Source organism: Heliangelus exortis, chromosome Z, assembly GCF_036169615.1.
Source record: "Heliangelus exortis chromosome Z, bHelExo1.hap1, whole genome shotgun sequence".
NCBI lineage: Eukaryota > Metazoa > Chordata > Aves > Apodiformes > Trochilidae > Heliangelus > Heliangelus exortis.
In genome coordinates this window covers 73,642,372-73,660,765 of record NC_092454.1, presented here as the reverse complement: position 1 = coordinate 73,660,765, position 18,394 = coordinate 73,642,372, and the positions used below count along the sequence as shown (strand labels likewise).

The 18,394-nt window shown below is 41.8% G+C and overlaps 1 protein-coding gene across 2 annotated transcripts in view; it reads right to left on the bottom strand.

Annotated features, from left to right (window-relative positions):
- The window catches only part of ZCCHC7 (zinc finger CCHC-type containing 7), a 105,075-nt gene that overhangs the window by 8,706 nt on the left and 77,975 nt on the right, over nucleotides 1-18,394 (bottom strand). For both annotated transcript variants that reach the window (XM_071730425.1, XM_071730424.1), the window contains exon 8: nucleotides 14,593-14,628. In XM_071730425.1, coding sequence (XP_071586526.1) covers nucleotides 14,593-14,628 — 36 coding nt within the window. The remainder of the gene's footprint in view (nucleotides 1-14,592; nucleotides 14,629-18,394) is intronic.

Here is an 18,394-nt window from a genome sequence, read left to right as displayed (position 1 = left end):
CATGGATTTACTCCTAATGTCTCCTCAAAGTGCAGCCTGATGCAACGATTACAAATGATTTTTCTTCTAATGTCATTTTACATAACCCTTTTTTCTGCATGAGTAGTTAGTGTGGAATGAATGAATGAATGCCATTAAAACAGTTAATCATTATCTGGGACACTGGCCTTCCTCCCTTCGCAACTAGGAATCTCCATGACAAAGGCCAAGAGATCAAAATGCCAGGGCTGCCTCTCTGGCCTATTTCTGACAGTAATTTTTTATGCAAATGGACCTGCTGGGCAGCTCCCTCTGTGACCTTGAGCTCCCCTTATCTGCACCGACTTTGATCCAATGAGAGCTCGCTTTTGTCAAGCTCATTACTACTTAGGATCTGCAATCGGGCTAAATCTCACTAATTAAGGAAAATCTCCTGACCTCCATTTTTCTGTGTTCTTCTGCTCCTCTGCATTCAGTGTTGTGCAGACCCCCACAGTAAGGGGGACCAGGGTGAGACCCTTTTGTGCCACCCTGGCTGCCTGTCCGGGTCAGGCCCATCTCATCACCCACTCATTCCACAGCGGTGCCAGCTGATCCCACCTCATCCCACCCCCAAACTGATGGAGTTCCTGCCAGAACAGACGCTTGACACGCCACCTCCCGCACCAGGGAAACAGCTCATGACCAAAAAACAACCAAGGAAGCTCCCTCTGGTCTCCAGAGTCCCGTCACTGTGTGGCACAGGTCATGCCCACCACCCATCCTCCATCAGCTGCTCCAGCCGGAGGCCCTGAGGGTGTTTCTCTTACATCCAGCACCAGTTTGGGAAACTCCATTTTAGCAGGCAAGGGGCAACTCTGCCAACCCATCCCTGGGCATGCCTACAAACCACCCAGCACCATTCCCTCAGGACCAGAAGAGACAGATGCTTCTTCTCATCCATTGTATCAATTGCTATGCTCGTATTTAATCTGTCAGATACTTTTTGCTGTGATTTCTCATTTCACACTACAGATAAATAATTAAATGGTGGATTAAAGGAAGAAGCACGGAGGCAGGACACCTACTCAACCCAAGCAGCAGATCTGGCTGCTTCTTCCAGCAACACACCCACCCCAACCCATGCGTGTGTCTGCGTCTGAGCAGCTCACTGAGACAGCCCAGACATGGCTGGCAGTGGAACTGATTAGTGGTGACGTTCCACCAGTTTCTGCAGTCACTGCAAGATGATCATCAAGTGAATCATTACACAGCGTGGGCTGCAGACTGGAGTTGGACAGGGAAACGGTCAGAACAGCTCTATCACTGAAAAATACACATTTATTTTCCATTTACAAATTACCATAATCTGCATGCACCAGCTGAAACAATGGCAGGTTAGCACCATTCTCTTATATTCAAAATTGCCAATATAAGATATCATGTAATATCATAATTATACTAAGGGGTTTAGTTGTTGTTATTTTCTTTAACCATGTCATGCACCCAGTAGAGGTGCATTCCATTGGGTAATTCCTTAATTAGGCAGATTTTTGAAACAAGTATTATGTACACAACAGACCGGAACGTCTCCTTTGGAGTCTTCCTCGTCTATCAGGTGATTGCATCATTAAACCACACATGCTACGTAGTAAAAACCCTTATGAAAATTCATGACAGAAACATACTGAGCTTGATGCATGCTAATAAATGAGAAACACACAAATCTTGTATTTTGACTTTTAAAGCCCAGCTAAATAGAATTATTTCTTCACCAAATTTTATTTCTTCAGTTTCTTAAGCCATCTGAAAAAGGCTGCTCTCCCAAAAGAGTTGTGGAAGTTGCACCTGAGTATCATTCCACAAATTGCACCCTTGGATCTAGTTTACAAAATGCACTTATAACATAAAAATATGAAAGTGATATAAGTAAAATTCTAAGGTGGTTTGTTTAGGGTTTTTTTGGGGGGGTTATGCGCTTTGTTTTTTTTTTTTACATACACGATTGGTACACATTATGCTACAAATCAGTGGACAACATTTTATTTTTTTATTTCATGGTCTGGAAAAACAAAGCCTTTCCCAGAAGAAGGGATTTAACTTGTTTGGTCCACAGTACAAGCACTGTGAAGTGGCTGTTTTCTACAGAAATAAGACATTTATAGAACGCATTTTAAATAGATGCAAATAGCATCTAAAATTGACTGTGTGAAAACCTTAAAGGGAGAGACAAAAGTATAATATTATATGTTTAAAAGAATGAATGTAATCTTTTGGCACTCTTGCAAGCAGAGGAAAAAACCCTAAAATATTAATTCAAAAAGTCTTTCTGAGAAATGGACAAAAAAATCCTCAAGTTCTTAGAGAAAATGAATATATGCAAGATAGTAAGGATAACAACAATACCATCCCTGAATGCCTCAAAATCTTCATGGTTTAAAAGGCATCCCAATTTTCTCCAAAGGTGGTGGCATCTATCCATTCGTCCATGGCTAATTTTACATGGAATGCAAAACGTTATTTAAATAGGGAGATGCATTAAACTTCAACTGCGTCTGAGGTAGCTCTCAAACTACAAACCTATCTTTCTTCTATTTTAATTTTAAAGTAAGTTAGCAAACACTTCCTTCTTAATCCCACAAGAATATCTATACAGTGACACAAATGCACAAATTTATGACAGTAACATAAATGCTCCTCCGAAGTAATGTGCAACATTAAGTGAAATCGTTTCCTGGAAAGATATTATAGGTATCTATATTTTATTTGCCATCTTAAACATATCTGGGTCTTTATGACCTTATTTTAAAAATGTATTTCCTTTCTACATTTCCTGGTGCAAATGGACTGCATAAATAAGCAATGTGCTATGAGGCTTCAGACTAGCCGATAAACCCTTTCAATTTTCATGCCAGCTTCTTCTTTTGTAATTCAAATCTGGCTGAAAACTGGCAGCTCTGAAAACTGAAACAAGCACTGCCACAAATACCTTGTAATGCTATCGACCTTGTCTGCCCATGCAGTGAGAAAGGGGGATGCATATGTGTCTGCAGTCATCCAGATAACACAACTCATTTTTTTGGGGGGATAACAGAAGCCAGCCCCGGACTGTGCTCCGAAAGCAGTCATTACCAGGCAAGCTGGAGAATAAGTCTCTTCAAAATACACAGCGCATTTAAAAACCATATACAGGGCTCAGCCACTGCTTTCATTACCAATTTTAATTTAGCTCCTTCAGTTTGCCAGCCAGATAAACTCTTTAGTGCTGTTTTTTAATCTATTTGCCACATTTTATGTTTAAGATTATAGTAATATGGGACAGGAGAAGGAATCACTTTTAGAGGAAATAAAGAAATAGATCCGCTTATCAGCGCCCATCAGAAAGTTCATTAATCAGCCAGGCTTTGTGCCCCCTAAATTGAAAGGTTAAATAATCCTCTCAGGAATATTTCTCGGCACCACCGCCAATTGTCCGGAGCGAAGCTGCCATTCAGAGGGCTCTGGATCGGTGACAGGGTATTTTACCACCGCCTGGACCCCAGACAATGACGGACAAATGGCCTGCCTGACAAAGAAACCTTTTAGTACACGGGTGGAAAAAGGACCACAAGCTTTGAAGTGCTGTGGGGGGGAGGAGGAGGCTCAGGCGTGTGCTGTGCTGGGAGGATGCTGAGCAGAGCGGACAAGGGCCGAGGCAGCACGGGCAGGAGGTGCACCCACACTGCACCACGTGTGTGCTCACTCACACAGACCTGCACACCCCCATCTGAACAGATGTGCACACCTCTGTCTGAATAGATGTGCACACCTCTATCTGAACAGAGATGTGCACACCTCTACATGAACACAGATGTGCACACCTCCATCTGAACACAGATGTGCACACCTCTATCTGAACACAGATGTGCACACCTCTACATGAACACAGATGTGCACACCTCCACCTGAACACAAATGTGCACACCTCCATCTGAATACAGATGTGCACACCTCCACCTGGACACAGATGTGCACACCTCCACCTGAACATAGTTGTGCACACCTCCATCTGAACACAGATGTGCACACCTCCACCTGAACATAGTTGTGCACACCTCCACCTGAACACAGATGTGCAGACCTCCACCTGAACACAGATGTGCACACCTCCATCTGAATACAGATGTGCACGCCTCCACCTGAACACAGATGTGCACGCCTCCATCTGAGCACAGATGTGCACACCTCCACCTGGACACAGATGTGCACACCTCCACCTGAACAGAGATGTGCAGACCTCTACATGAACACAGATGTTCACACTTCCACCTGGACACAGATGTGCACACCTCCATCTGAGCACAGACACAGGCTGAGCCTCTAACCTCACCAGATGCACACAACTAAAGCTGGGGTGTATCTTAGGCAACTCACCAGGGAACCCAACCAACCCCAAGATTTTAATTTTTAGTGTCATTTTACAGCTCCCTTTCTCTCTCTTCTCTCCCTCCTTAACCTTCATGCTGCCTGCTTATCACCTTTTCACCACCAGGTGCAAGAGAAGCACTATCACATCCGAAGCGCCTTTCTTAGGGGAGCATTCTTGTAAGATATTTCTTTTGAGGTGATTTCTGGTCACAGCTAAACCTGAAATAAACATGGAAAGTATAGTGCTGCTGGAGGACACGAGACGCCAGGCGAACGTCAGGTTGTTAGAAGTGAGGTTTTTTTGCTGGGGTACCTTCTGAAAAAGCAGTAATTCAAGCATTTTCTTTAGACTTCCCACCAGCTTGCCTTCAGCCTGTAGCCTCTCTTATTGACAGACAATTTTATAGGAATAGTTTCCTTACATAACCAACATGCTAACTGTGTATGTTAATGTTTATCCGTTTCCTCATATTGTTTTCATGTAGTCTCCATTTCAGTGCATCACATATATACAGTAATGCCATAATTACTATTACCCAGCTCTATACTGAGTGACATGCAACCCAAACGTGTCCTTGAAGAAATATCTGACAGTCTCCACATAACCATTAACATATGGTTAATGTCCTTTTCCATGTCCTTCTTGCACATCTATCTTTAAAAATGAATCTCAATTCCACAACATTCTTACTTTAATACAACTTGGGACTTCCTGAAAAGTCTACAGCACCTAAAAATGAATCAGATTTCTGATTTCTCCTCTCTCACACCATGTAAATAAACCATCGAAGAAAATGGTTTTTGGCCAACCAACTGTTGAGTGTCTCAGCACTGGTATTTTCCCTCTTCTTTGCTCTTCACATCATTAGGAGAAAGCAGAATTAATTTAACCAGGGCCACATCTGCCATAAGAAAAAAAAAAAAGCCAGAGAGAATCTGTGTATCACATTTAAAGTTTTTTAAAGAAAAAAATATTTCAGGCTTACCACGCAGTGCACAGAAATCCTTCACTGTTTGTGCATGCTGGGAGGGAGTCACAAACACACCTGGGAAAGAGATTTATCTGCACTGCCAGACACAACATCAGAGAGCTTCCTGTTGCCTACAAGAGGAGCAGTTCTTGCAGGCAGAAAAACTGTATGTCTGAGGAGAGAAAAATAAAAAGAAGGCAAGAAAAGACAAGCAGCCTTTGGACTGGAGGGTGACTCTCAAAGCCTGGAGGGTCCTGCAGCCAGGTGCCCCAAAGGGCAGGGGCTCTGCTGCCAGGGCTGTCACCAGCCCTGCCATGGGCTGTTCTGAGTGCTCCTCTGTCACACCAGGACCCTGCACTGCCCTGGAACTCCTGCCATCAGTGCTGTGTCACACCAGGTGATGTCATTGCCATGTCACACAGAGTGCCATCAGTGCTGTGACACACCAGCCCCATCACAGCCATGTCACACTGGGTGACATCACTGCTGTGACACACAGAGCAGTGTCACTATTGTGTCACAAGGAGCAGCATCACTGCCATGTCACACTGGGTGACATCACTGCTGTGACACACAGAGCAGTGTCACTATTGTGTCACAAGGAGCAGCATCACTGCCATGTCACATGATGGTCCATCTCTGCCGTGTCACACTGGGTGATATCACTGCTGTGTCACACCAAGCCCCATCACCGCTGTGCCACACAGAGCAGTGTCACTGCTGTGTCACCCTGGGTGTCCCTGCAGAGGTGCTGGGAGGCAGCAGGTCAAGGGTCCCTGTGCCCCTGGGTGGGTTGTGCTGGGGTGGGGGCAGCTGAGGCTTAAGCTGTTCATTTAATCCTGAAATAAAATTCAAAAATAAGTTAGATCTCAGGGCCTAACTTCACTCCTCCAGATCCCAAAATCCAGAGGGTGACCTGCTCCTCTGCCACCCATGGGTGCCACAGCTGGGGTGAACATCACACCCATCAGAGGCTTCTCTGTGGGAAAAGGGAACCTACCCGCGGCGTACACCACTTCATAAGGGACTTCAGTTCCCATTAATTCCCTTTATGCTTCAATATTTCCCAAAATCAGGATAATTCTGTCAGGGGGACAGTAAGTTTTCTGTTCCAGGTGACAGGGCCTCAGAAGATGTATTGCTATTACCGACGTGATGGACCCTCTCAGAACCAAACCAGCGAGGACTTTTAGGGAATGCTAATCTGCCAATGATTAGCACGATCAACCACAACCTGAGGAAGTTCCCACCTGGGTGGGGTGAGCTGCAGACACAGGGGTCACTGACGAGGTGCAGCAGCAGCAGCTCTGGCAGGGACAGGGCCGGGGATGTTGGCGGCTGCCAGCACGGAGCCTCCCGACCCCACACGTGAGGCTCCCGGCGCTGAGCGCCGCGGTGACCAAACGCCACAAAAAGCTGATAATGGACATCTGACAAGCAAAACACATGCACACAGCCCATGGAGAGCCACTCTCCTGACATTTTACATTTATTCCCCCACTTTGCAACACAAACATGCACTGAAATACACTTTATGTTACCTACACGAATGTGTAGTTTTTAAATGTTTTAAAATGTCTGCTGGATCACGGGTGAATTTTTACTTCCTGTTTTGAAACTGACTCTGAGTTGTAAGAAAGCTAAGCAAAATCACCTTCATATAAAGTTCAAAAATTAATTTGCAGAAATATAGGAACCTTAATGTCAATATCCATATCCAGAATTTACTGCAAAAAATGGACACAGATATATATTTATTTAAACCTGAAATAGAATCCTGCTTTTAAATAGCATGGGAAGTATCATTCTAGTTTGAAAATTCTCCTTTCCCTATTTAAACAGTTAACAGTTGAAACAGTAAAAAATATTTAAACAATAGTGTAGGTTTGCCTTTCAAACTAAAGAATGGAGAACTGAAAATTTTTACCAAATCTGTAGGCATTAAAGAAAAAATCATCTTAATCCTTTGGCTTAACAGAAGTGCAGTTATGTTTATGATGGGGATGCCTTTCAGCAACGAATCTAACACAATTATCCTGCCTTGTGTTTAATTAATCACTCATCGAACAGTTTTGGGGTACCACAAAAATATTGCTCAGGGCAGTTTTGGGAGTTTTGGGCCTGGGGGCCATACCTGGTGGCTGTCCCTTGGGGAGGGAGGGAGGGAGAGGGCAGCTCTCTCCAGCCATTCCACAGACCTGAGCACATCTCGCTGCCAGGACTGCTGGCACAACACTTGGAAAATGTCACATCCTGAACAAACAGCTTGCTGGGCAGGCAGGGCCTTGATAACCACCAATTTAAACAGTCAAAAAATATAAAAAAAAATAAATTCTCATCCCTTATAACTTGCACCCTTTGCTCTCCTCCTTTTGCCAGTTAAAGGCAGGGTCAACATCAGACACTGCTTTTGCAGAAAACACTGAGTTCGATAAAACGACAGCAACATATGATGTCTGAAGGATGCCACTTCTCAAAGACAAACATTTTGAGGGTGGCGTTTAGAACCCCAAAATCAGAGAAACAGAAGTTTCTTGGCTCAGCCAACCATGCTTTCTACTACCATCCTCCCAGTACCAAACTGCTTCCAGAACTGTATCAAAACGTAATTTCTGGTCAAGATGCAATCAGTCTTTAACCCTTCTTTTATAAGCACCCTTTATTTTATTTTCTGGGGAGGCAGAGAGGGAAGAGCAGGGGGCAAATCAGTATCAGACAAAGCTATCATGCCTGCTAACCCCGCTGGCAGGGCTGCAGCACACAGCAGCTGACGATGGGGCTGCTGGAGCCGAGACACCCAAACCCTGCGGGGTCGGGAGATCCCCGCTCCAGCCAAGTCCTGGCCCAGGGTAACAACCACCACCCCAGGGGGAGCAGCAGCAGGCACCAGACACAGACCTGTCTCCACAGAAAAGAGGAGCCAAGGAAAGGGAAAAGGTATGTTGGTGCTTTGCAGATAACCAGTTTAAACTTTCAACTTCACTGAAGACAAAAGAACCCAAACCCTAGGTATGCAGTGTGCATAGCTGGGCAAGGGTATTAGTTAAAAACCAGAATTTTCATGAAAAGGAAAACTATATTTTTTGTAGATGCTATATATTCATATGATGTTATTGCAACAATTTTTTTCCCCCTGTAATATCTTAAATACAGTTTTGAAGTAAAAATTGGGAAAGACCTCCGTCTAGTGCACTTTCTTACAGAAATCTATAGCATATACTTTTACTCATAAACTTACACTTACTTCAGGATGTGAAATTCAGGATCAGCAAAATGGTATCAGAAAGAATACTGCCTGTTGTGAAACAGTTTCTTTGCAATAAAACCAAATTTTGGGTTTAGGCTCCTGACAGTCTCAAAACTATTTGAAACTTGAGAACAATAATTTGAGACACAACTGTAATGAGGAAAATACGCAGAACATAAAATAAAAGAAAATATCAGGGACCCCCAGAACAGGACACAAATCAACACACTTACTTGGGGCTCAGAAGCATCTCTGACACAGAATGGCACTTACGGGAGCTGTAGTGTTGAGGCTTGAACAATGCAAGTAGATAGTTTAAACCCAAAACATCAGTCATCTGCTGTTCAGGATCTGCTCTGCCTCCTGCCCTGGATAAAGAGGCCAGCACGCATTTTCTGGGAATCGGAAATCTTCACCAACCCAAGCACCACGAAGGAACCCAGGGCAAGGGAGGGGACAGTGTCCCACCCAGGCATTCGTGTCTCCCTGCAGCAGGCAGAGTCATCCTTGCCCGACATGCACATCCCTAGGAATTTTGGGTTGCCTGCCTTGTGAAATATCTCTCTGAAAGGCACCAACATGTTGGCACACAAGGGCCCATTCCCTGATCACAAAATACTGAAAAAAGCATGCTGCGTATCATACTGACAAAGTGGTAAATTTACTGGAGTTAATAGAAAATAACCCTAACAGGCTTGTGGAGGAGCTGGTCAAGTGCTGGGATAATGAAGGTAAGGATCGGGTGCCATGCAAGGAGAGAGGAGCTGGCATTGCAGCCACCTCCAGCCCTGTCCCTGAGCCAGGATTCATCTCCTCCCGAAAATAATCCCTAACCCATCCCTTCCCTCCCTGCACAAAACCTACAAGGTTTCTCAGGAAAAAAAACGCTCGTCCTCAGTCGCTCGGATATTTTCTGCCGGTGCCGTTTCTTAAATTTTCTCTTTCCAAAAGTCACATTTTAGAGGGCACAAAGTGACTTTAAGAACACAGCGTACGTTTTCATTCCAGAACCAAACCAATCCAAACCAAACCAAAAAAGTGTTAGGCCATGAGGAATTTTAATAATGCACACAAAGAAATCCGAGCGCAAAATTTAAACACAAAAGATGCATTGTCCCCTCATGTCTTTTTACACACAGAGGCCAAAACAACCAGTTCCTGGTTCACCTTCTTTCATGTAAGTGGATTAAGAAAAGTAAGATTAACAAACTGTCAAAAAGGATGTTAAATGATAGTGTCTGCTAGTTAAAAATTCTGATGGTTCTAAAACTCTGTTGGTGGCCATCTTGGCCTAGGAGCTTTAATATAAATGAGACTGGTGAAGGCAGGAGATGGGGGAAGGAGTCATACAGCAGCACAGGGGGGAGGAAGAGGTATTAAAAATGAGCTGTCTCTACAGAAAGAAAATACCTCATCTGAGCGGCACTTGTTTTTTAACATATGCATCTATACCCAGAAACACATTAGAAAAATAAAAAATTGTGCTCTGCCCATTGTTGGAATTTCCTTTCTCTCTAGATATGTATTGAAGAAGATGCTAATACTCGCCACAGTAATTCCTGTTTGATGATTGTATCTTCTTCCTGGGCTGGCCTGCCTACGCTCTTTCCTGTGCACCATGAGTCCCCCCGAGCGAGGCGAGGAGGTGGAGCAGCACCCACAGGGAGATGTGCACCAACACACCCAGGTGGGCATCTGCAGGTCTCTGGGCACTCACACCACTGACAGAGGGCTGTGAGCTTCACCTCTGAGGGGCTCATTCAGCCCCACGCCTGAAGCAAAGCACAGGGCACTGTGGGCTGAAAATAAATTTCCTCTTTCTTCTCCAACGATGTCATCTGTTGGGTGGAAATGAGGCTGCTGATAGCACTCTGTATCTGCCCTGGGTCTCCGTGGGCCACTCCAGCAGCCAAGCAGCACGATGGGCCCAGGTCCCCCACCAGTCTGGGCTAGCAGACCCCATGCCCCTGGGGAGGTGGCTCCAATGCCCTGAGCTGCCAACATCCACAGTGGTTCTGTGTTTGGGGGACGGGCTGTCCCCACACGTCTGCTGCCACCAAACCTCCCAGCCCAGACCTCCTCCAGCACACAGACAGCTTGAAGTGGAGGTGCCACTGGAAGCACCATCAGGGAACTGGGTAATACTCAGGGGAATGATATTGGATTTTTCTTAAGAATAAACTGCAAAACTGAACCAAGCGAGCAAAACTCTTACGGTACCTTAATCTCACAAGTTTTGCTACTGATTTTTTTTTTCCTAAATAGAGGGCTATAAACTTTCCTCCACTTGAGTACAAAACATTTAACAAATCTTCTACTTTTAGAGATAAAATGCAAAATGACAAGAGAAAGGGAATAAAGAAGAGCCAAGCATTCTGAGCATGAGAAAGCACTGCACTGAGCACCCCCAGTATCCTTAAGATGTGGGAAAGGGGATGTGATGGCATGTCCTGCAGAGCACACAACGTATTTCTCCGGGCTTGTGGAGCATCTGGCATTCAGAAAAACAAAGTTGTAATCTAAGCTTCGTAATAATCTAGAACAAAGAGCTTCAAAAGACCTTCGAATGCCTTGTCTGTGAAAAAAATTACACGTGTTACTATTTACACTGCAGTGAGCTACGATTAAAACTGCTTTGCCTGGATCTGCAGAAGAAGTCTTCAAATTACTGAATTATTGAATATTATTTGAATTGATAATAACCGCTTTGATGAAAGTGGATATCAAAACTGATCTATTTATTGCAAATAGATACCTGTGTGAAGAAAACCCTAAGAAATATGTTTTGACAAATGTAATTTCCCTTTTCTGATACAGAAGAAATACACAGAGAACAGGCAAAATGGAAATGATTTGTAAAAGTTTTAAATCACTACCTTAAAGAGGTTATTAAATATTATTTTAAACCTCAGTGGGAATCGTTCTGCTGACTTTGTTTTTTGCAGAATAATTTTATTTAACAGAGTTGAAAGAACAAGTTTAAAGAAACTAACTTCATCCAGTTATAAAACTTTGATTATCATAGAGTCTTTAAATTTAAGCTTCATTGACTACAATACGATAATCTTTTTTCTATCAAAAGGCAAATTAAAATATTCCACTTATAATCCTTTCTGCCATTTCAACTGCTTGCAAGATTTCTTGCACTCGCAGCCTATTTTGGTTGGAGTAAGACATTTCTGCCCATGTAACAAATTATATGCAATGTGCCAAAATTGGTCACCACAGCTATTGTAAACAAGAACCTACCACCACCCACAACAGCAGAATGGATTTATTATTTAGTCATTGTTCTAGTCAATCCACGTTTCGGTGCAGGGCTACGTGAAGTCAATAGATGGCAGTCCATCTCTTAGGAAAGAGCCATATAATGAATAAAATCACCAAAAGCTTCACAAAAGAGAAAGGTGGAAGCCTGCATGTTTTTTCACAAGCATTCACAGTAATTAAGTAAGAATGCTTTATATAATGCAAAATATTGAGACAATTTTTTAATAGCTGCCTTTAAGCCATGTCATCAAAACAGTCTTTTGTCACAAAACTGGATGCCTGGTTTTATTTGTGCTGTAGGTACCTGCATGTGTGACACTTCTGATCAATTTGCCAAAATCAATTTAAATCTATTGGTTGTATCCATGGATAAAGCACAGGGAAAACTCACGGCAGCCTTAGTCTGTTTGCTAAAAATCAGGGAGCCCATACAGCACAGCAGCAACCACAACAGTGCTTCTTTTTAAACTTCTGCTATTTTTCTTTAAACAGTTGATCTGTTTATTCAGAAATATTTATTTTAAACTACAAAAATCATAATTTCCCTAGTGAAATATTGCTATGTTGATAGGAGATTAAAGATCCCAACTTTTTAGTTACGACTCCATAAATACATATATATATATATATATATAAAAATACAGATTATTCTGACAGAAATTTTGATTCCTGCAAGAATATGATTTATTTCTGTTCCACTTTGAGTGAAAAAAAAATAGAGTATTTAAATGGAACAATAAAAATGACAACTCACACATTTAAACAATTCAGATCTTGCAGTTTCTTAAGGTATAAGGTATTTTAAATATCAAGCATGCCTTTTACCACACAATTTTTAAAATTCCAGGCTGAATCTGACTGCTATGTAACTCTGCATCAAAGTGAGTGCTTCTGTCTAAAAATGGAGACATGCTAAAAGCATTTCCCACACATCAGAAATCTGGAGTATTTGTAGATAATTTACAGCTGACTGCAAATTAAATTATTGTGCAAAATAAAATTATTTAACAGCAGCTCGCGTCTGACTCAATATCAATTTATCTTTGTGTGCCCATATTTCATCACATTTCAAAATGTATCTAAAATGCAGTAAGAATTTCCATGTGGACACTGCTAACAAAACACTTGTATTCATAACTTCTGCATTCTCTAACATCTTGTTTTGACAAACATTGTGAGTTTTATACTAAGTTAGTGTAAACTCAGAAGTTTCCATGGAATTCACAGATAAAATTTACCAACTCAGATACCTCAATTTCTGCACTTGTAACCCCTTGGTCAGGTTTGAGCTCCCTCACACTTTTTTAACAAAAATATTTACAAAATAAATATTTTAAAGGGTTCGCTGCAACTCACTTTTTGAGGAATTTTCAATGGCAAGGTAGACTAAATTAATTAAATCTTATACCTCAGTAAAAACCAGAACCCAACACATATTACTGCATCTAATTTACCTATCTGATAATTGGATTCTAAATATAACAAACATTTAAGAAATCGTTTTTACACACACCCTGAGGGATTATAATGAAGGACATTATTTACCTCTTTCCTTCACGCAGTTCTAAAAAAGTAAACAAAAATACCCAGAGAATGCACCTTTTGCTCATAATGTTTTTGTTTTTTTTTTTAAAAAGTCTACCCCAATTATTTTAAAAATAAAAGTCAATGTTCAGAAACGGTGAAGGATTTCCAAAGCAGATCTTTGTTTTTAAATCATCATGAAGAAAACACATGCAAGCAGTTTTAAGCACAGATTTCTCCTAATTGATGAATTTAGAAGCAAAATCAGGAAAAAAAGAGCATACCAAACCATGAAGAGGTGGAGGCAACAAATTATAAATCACATTCCACTTATTGCTGAAAAGAAAAAGCCCACATCAAGGACCCATGAAGATAAGCAGTGGACAAACTTTTCAGCTTTGATTTGAGCAGACAGCAGTGATTAGCTGTCTATACCAGCTAACGACAGATGAGGCTGATCTGCAAAGATTTAGATAAACAGAAAAAATCTTGATCTTTGAACGTGTTTTTACGTCTAATAATTTTATAAATTAATATATTCAAGATTTGTGATACCAATTCATTGAATATTGTCTTAACCAGCTAAATACCGTTCCAGTTTCAGTATTAGCTAAATTTGTATGCATTTTGTTTTATTTTTATCCCTGTTTTGCATGTGAGGGAAAACCTTAAGTAGTACGCTGGCACAGTTCACAAAGTTTTATTTTCTTGTTTCAATAATTAAAGACCAACCTAATGCAGGCCAAAGAAGAAGTTATAGCTGTATCTTTACCAATCAGAAATTATCTGCGAAAGTTTATAAAGTGTATTTCTCAAAGGAACATCTCCACTCTAGCTGAGATTTCTTTTACTCATTTAAAAAGAAAGCTTTGTCACACACAGTGATTACCAGCATCTGGGATATCTGAGATGGGATTATTGCAAGTGCTATATGCATCTCAACTTAAAATTTAGCTCTCTTTATACGTGTAAATGTAGTCACTGAGAGGAGAAAGTGCTGCAAGGCGCTCATTTAATGATTACAGTATTAAAACGAAATCCTAAGTTCTAAAGATGTTTAAAAAATAGTGTTTCATTGCATACTTCAGTTCAAAAACTCTTCAGATGTTTATTATCTTCTCGCAGAAGATGCTTGTCTATATTTTATGGTCAGCAGTTCACAGAAGAGTAAATAGGTTGGGTGTAGAAGAAAATAAAAAAGGTGTTTCTACTTACTGTTAGGTGATACTGCCTCCATATTTCTGGGCAAGCCTGGAAAATAAAAATATTGATCAGCTAGGAGCATGAAACAAGGTGCTTTACAGCCTGTTGGTTTTGGCATAACACAGTATCCACCAGTGTCGGTCACAGGAAAATAAGAAGCTTAACTGAAAGGGTCTGCATTTCAGCTTCAAAAACCTGGCTAGACAGTTTAATTGAATTTTACACTGGTTTAACACACTCCCTGCCATTGTCAGAAAGCCAGTAACAGTTTTCTCTCTCCCCTTCTTCTCTGAAGGTTAGAAGTTTGGGAGAGTAATGTGCTCTTAACTGTAATAACTATTAATACTGCGAAACAAGCAGAAATTAATTTAAATTCTACATTTTCTGCCATCTTAAATTTACATAACATTTTGGAAATTAAATCACAAGGTATTCTTTCATATAGGAAAATAAATATTTTGGGGTTTTTGTACATATCTTCATACTAATCAAAATATAATTGTTACATGTAATAATCCTCGGTTGCCTAATGTCAGATGAGTTGTAAACAAGAAGCATAACAGATTGCTTTAATGTTTCTATTTTTACAATCGCTTGCTTGATTTTTTTTTTTTCCGAAACTCACCAGACTCACACACAAACTTGTAAGAATAGCCTATTGTAAAAAAAAAAAATAAATTCACAGGATAGGTTTTTGAATCTCAGGAATCACACAAAAGACCTGAGGAATATGTAAAAGGCAGAAAAGAGAAAAATATGGATCTCCTTCTTTGAACAAAATCAGAATGTTGTGTTAATGATTAATGACACAGAGGCTACTTTCTCAAAGGTTCGTAATATTTTAAAAAAATTTACATTTGTCTTCTTCTATAACCCTCAAGTCTTAAACAGATGCAAAAATAGTGATAGTTCTCTGTTCGCCATTTTAGTGTTTGAGAGTGTGCAGTTACTTCAATGAAGTTCTTTCACTTCTGCTTAAAACATTTACCCTTTTATTAAAATAAGTCCTTAATAACTTCAACAATTATAATTTCGGTTTGCCAATCTCAATTTTCAGTTTCTTAAGAAGAAATATTAGTTATTCTGTGCTCCTACATAATATGGTGTAGCTCTAATTTCAAACACTGTAGCCTCATGACTACTTGCAAATGAGTACTATTAACATTTCTTTAGATTTTGAATAAATTTTTCAGTCCTGCCTAAATTCTTGCCTTTTATTCTGACAGGGCATGTTAATTTAAAAAAACCCCACCCAATGACCAACATTAGCAACTGAATCTCTCAGAAAATAATCCGAGTTTTTGACCATCACCGTGTGGCACACACAGTATGTTTTTCTTGGATGTGATGGAAATTATATTATTTATTATTCATTCCGTCAGCAACACAATTTTCTGGAGAAAAATCTACAATCTCTTCTGTGTAATGGTTCCACGTTTCTCCTCCTACTGAAACAGAGGATGTAAATATTTGAGTTTTATATTAGTATTTCTCCAAAGGAAACGTGTGGAGCACACCACATCTCTGACAGAGGAGCAGGCTACAACATTTGACAGTTTGAACACACTCGAGCTGTCTTGGAGTGCAAACAAAAGGATTTTCTCCTTCTTAACTTGGGCAGCGTTCGGAGGAGAAACACAACAACACCCGGCGTACAAAAACGCTGTGTCCCGGACCTGGCCTTCCCTCCACAAACCTGTGAAAGGTTTCAGCTGCACACACACTTCTGCTGGTTTAGCACAGGGGTAGCAGGCAGTTATTTATACATTAGTTCTGGGTAGTTTTCGATTACCACAGCGTCCCCAGACTAATGTGGTTGAAAAATCGCAATCAATGGATTGTCATATACTGGCAAAATGCCACTCTCTGATATGACCTTTACTCACACAGCAGCTATTTAATAGTAATAACAACAAAAAAATTAGTTTATTTTTGAATAAGAGTTTGGTTGTGGGTTTTTGTTTGATTGTTTGTTTGTCTGTTTGTTCTTTCCTCTAGGCACACAGCTGCAGTGAAAATTTGCAGCTCAGGGTAGGGGACTGGAGCTGGCAGAGCTCCTGGCAAGGGGCTGGAGGAAGCAGAGCCCGCAGCCTCAGCAGGGCTACCAAGAGGCAGGACTGGTCGCCATCGTCCTGGAGGCTGGTTTGGGGCTGTGGGAAAACTTAAGGGTGGTAGGAAGAAGGTGGTAAGGGAAAATTGGCCGAGCATATTCCTTCATTCAGATGGTGATTGGGTGCAATACTTTTCATGGTCACAGTGATCACTTATGAACTTCAGAAGTTGAATACAATGGTCGAGAATGGATGCCTGGCTAAACAACAGCTTTTTAGAAATTATGCTTTTAACTCAGAGTTCTATTACGTTGCATCAGCTCAGAGTTATTGTCTGTATCTTCTATCATGGAATGACAAAAAATATAATTAACAATTACTACTGAATACTGGCTTCTGAAATGAAGCAAATAGGTTTGCTATGGAAGAGAGCATAACCAAATACAACAGCCACCCAACCTGTGATTTTTCTTATTCATTTAAAAGTACCTAACCATGAATGGCCCTCATTTAAAGAGAAACCCGTGTGGTATACAAGCACAGTGGCGGTGTGATGAACTACATTAAAATAAAATTGTATTTATTTCCTGCCCCAGTGCTCTGACCTTACCAGCATTTAGATGTACTAGCACAAAAGGTGCCAGGTCCTATGGGCAGTGCCATGATGGCATGGCTGCAGGAGGGCTGCTCCTCTACCTCCTGACACCTCTGGGCAATTAATTTTCCCAAATTGGTGCTGTTTGTGCTGCAGCCCACACTCGGTTGATTTGGGAGGGTGATTCATATCCGAGCCTGATCCGGCTGAGGCTGCCACAGCAGAGGAAGGGAGGCTGGAAACGGCGCATTCTGACCCGTGCTGAATTTCATCAGGTGCTAATTATTGTTTTACCAGAACAACAGCTTAATGCATCTGTTGTTTAATTCCCACTTCCCCATTCTCCAACGTGAACATCAAAGAAAATAAAACACTCAATCTCAAACAGCCCCTGACAGCAGACCAGGACTCGAGTGCTCAATAGACAAGGCCCTTGCCACCAGTTCTCATATTTCCACAACAATGAGCAAACACAAAAACAGCACTAAGCGGCCTTTCCTCCTTTCCGCTCCCCTTGGCCGGTCGTCTGCCTTGCGCCGAAGGGCCCTCGACGGCAGCGCTGCCGGGAGCGCGGCGCGGGGGAGAGGATTAGCCTCGCTAACATGCCAGCATCTGCAAAAGGGAAGGGGAGGGAAAAAAAACACACAACAAAACCCCGCTACTGTATTTGGCGTATGAATAACCAAAATGCACGCGCTGACAGGAGACCGGGACGGGCCTGCGGCTCCCCGGGAGAAAATGTAGCTGTGATGAGTGACAGGGCTTTCAGGAAATATGTTCACAATCACAGACAGTGAAGGCCATGACCTAGATCGTTTAAGAGCTTGTCTTGTCAAATTATCAAAAGCTTCTTCCTCTCTGAATAAAGAGTGACATAAGTGAGTGTCAGAAAGCTGCAGGCTGACAAGCCAAGCATACAATAACAGCATGCACGTCACATACTTGCCGAACACCGCCACGGCTAGCGGCAAATCTTAATGAGAGCGCGGCTGGCCCAGGAGACTTGGGTCCCTGCTGGCACAGCTACTCATCTCGCAAAAATCCTTCAGCTCCAAGTCAGTTATGGTCTGACACGACGACTACAATTACTAAACACAACTTTTTAACAGAATCCTCTGGTGCTTTGTCAACGCGGCGGCTGCGAGGAGCTGCCCCGCCGCAAGCCACC